The sequence below is a fragment of the Elephantulus edwardii genome, unplaced genomic scaffold (assembly GCF_000299155.1).
Source record: "Elephantulus edwardii isolate Elephantulus edwardi_28Jun2011 unplaced genomic scaffold, EleEdw1.0 scaffold00263, whole genome shotgun sequence".
Lineage (NCBI taxonomy): Eukaryota > Metazoa > Chordata > Mammalia > Macroscelidea > Macroscelididae > Elephantulus > Elephantulus edwardii.
The window spans coordinates 104,098-106,378 of NW_006400013.1; the positions used below are offsets into that span (position 1 = coordinate 104,098).

Here is a 2,281-nt window from a genome sequence, read left to right on the forward strand (position 1 = left end):
CCTCCTCATAAAGCCCAGCCTACTGAATGATCTGTTCTGCATATAGATTGAAAAAGTATGAAGACAGGATACATCCCTGACATACTCCTTTCCTTTTTTCGAACCATGTAGTGTTTCCTTCCTCTGTTCTGAGGACTGTTTCCTGGTCCAAGTATAGGTGTCACATGGTCATAATCAAGTGTTCTTGGATTCCCATTCTTCTCAGAGTCAGCCACAATTTGTTGCGATCCACACAATCAAACGCCTTTGCATAGTCAATGAAACACAGATAGACACTCCTCTCGTACTATTTGCTTACTGCCAAGATCCATCTGATATTGGCTATAATGTCTCCAGTGCCATGGCCTCTTCTAAACCCAGCTTTTGTTTCTGGTAGTTCTCTATCAATCTACTACTGTTCCAATCATTTTTTAATAATTTTTAGAATTTTGCTTGTGTGTGATATTAATGATATTGTTTGATAATTTGAACAATCTGTCAGGTCATCTTTTTTTTTTTTGGAATGGGAATATCAAGATTAACGAAGCACAAATCCTCACTTAATTTAGGCAGCTTCGGGCCACGCCGGCGAGGAGGGCAGAGGCAGCCGCCGCGATGGGCATGTTTCTGATGATTCGGCGCCACAAAACCACCATCTTCACTGACGCCAAGGAGTCGAGTACCGTGTATGAGCTGAAGCGCATCGTCGAGGGCATCCTTAAGCGGCCACCAGACGAGCAGCGTCTGTACAAGGATGACCAGCTCCTGGAGGATGCCAAGACTCTGGGCGAGTATGGCTTCACCAGTCAAACAGCAAGACCCCAGGCTCCGGCCACAGTGGGGCTGGCCTTCCGGTCAGCCATAGGTGGGTGCCCTCCCCAGTGCCACCCCTTACCCTCCCTGTGAATGCTGAGATTGAGCCACCTGGCACTCTGGTCCCACAGATGACACATTTGAGGCCCTCCGCATTGAACCATTCTCCAGCCCGCCGGAGCTGCCAGACGTGATGAAGCCACAGGATTCAGGAAGCAGCGCCAATGAACAGGCTGTACAGTGAGGGTGGTGCCCCCCAATAAAGATATTTGGGTGTCAAAAAAAAAATTTAGGCAGCTTCTTAGTCAGCAAGTGACAGTCTAGGTTCAGTTCAACGCACAAATGCAAGAAGCCTTTGGTTTTATTATCTCAGAGCAGTTATAAGTCAATTTTGCCTTGGTTCATCCAGCAAGCAAAACCTTTAACTGTGACCTTTATCTGCACTGTTGCTCTGGTTACACTTTGCCACAGTCTTTTCACAATCTCTCCACCACTGTTATCCTTTTTACAGTGTGAAAAGCATTCCCTTATATTGGCCTCACAATTGTTGATGATTTGCTAGACCATGTTTCTACAATTAAGGTAGCTGGAGATCATACCCCAATGGGGGCTAACACAGAAGCTACAAAAGCCACTTTTCAAGGATTCTGACACCTCAGTGACCATACAAACATATATTATGAAAACATGGTTTGTTTTTAAAATCCATTACTTCATGTTCTTCTATTTGTGCTTTTCCTTTACTTGTTGTTGTTATGTGCCATCAAGTTGTTTGCGACTCATAGCGACCTATGTACAAGAGCTCTAAACGCTGTTCTATCCTGTGCCAACCTAGACTTTACTTAGAAGAAATAAAATTGCATTTCAGAATGTTGTTTTTGTTATGTGTCATCATATCACTTGGAACTCATAGCCACCCTATGTACAACAGCACTAAACCCTGCTCTAGTCTAAGCCAACCTACTGTCTCTGACAATACACATACCCTCATTATCCCAGTCATTGAGTCAATCCATCTCATTGAGGGTTTTCCTCTTTTGCACTGTCCCTTTACCCACCCTTCCAAGCATGATGTCCCTCTCCAAGGACTGGTCCCGCCTTGCAACTAGCCCAAAGTATATTAGCTGGAGCTTCAGAATCCTTGCCTCCAAGAAGCAGCCTAGGGATGTGCCCTATTTCCATGCCAACAATATCTCCTATCTCCATACCTTTTCAATTTATATGTAGAACAGATCATTCAGGAGACTGGGCTCTCTGAGGAGGAATGTGGCATCAGGAATGGTGGAAGACTCATCAACAATCTGCATTATGCAAATGACACAACCTTGCTTGCTGAAACTGAGGCGGGCCTAAGGCATTTGCTGCAGAAGGTCAAGAACTGCAGCCTTCAATCTGGATTGAAGCGCAACATCAATTCATAATACTAAGGCTGAAATTTCAGAAACAGATAACACATTGGAAGGACAAAAGAACAATTGAAGAAACGGAA

General features: G+C 44.5%; 1 protein-coding gene across 1 annotated transcript; it reads left to right on the forward strand.

Moving 5' to 3' along the window:
* The first annotated feature begins 594 nt into the window (after positions 1-594).
* On the forward strand, positions 595-1,036 carry LOC102853292 (transcription elongation factor B polypeptide 2-like). Its single transcript, XM_006899593.1, has 2 exons — positions 595-844; positions 924-1,036. Exons 1-2 carry the CDS (start codon positions 595-597, stop codon positions 1,034-1,036), a joined length of 363 nt encoding a protein of 120 aa, XP_006899655.1.
* The last annotated feature ends 1,245 nt before the right edge of the window (positions 1,037-2,281 follow it).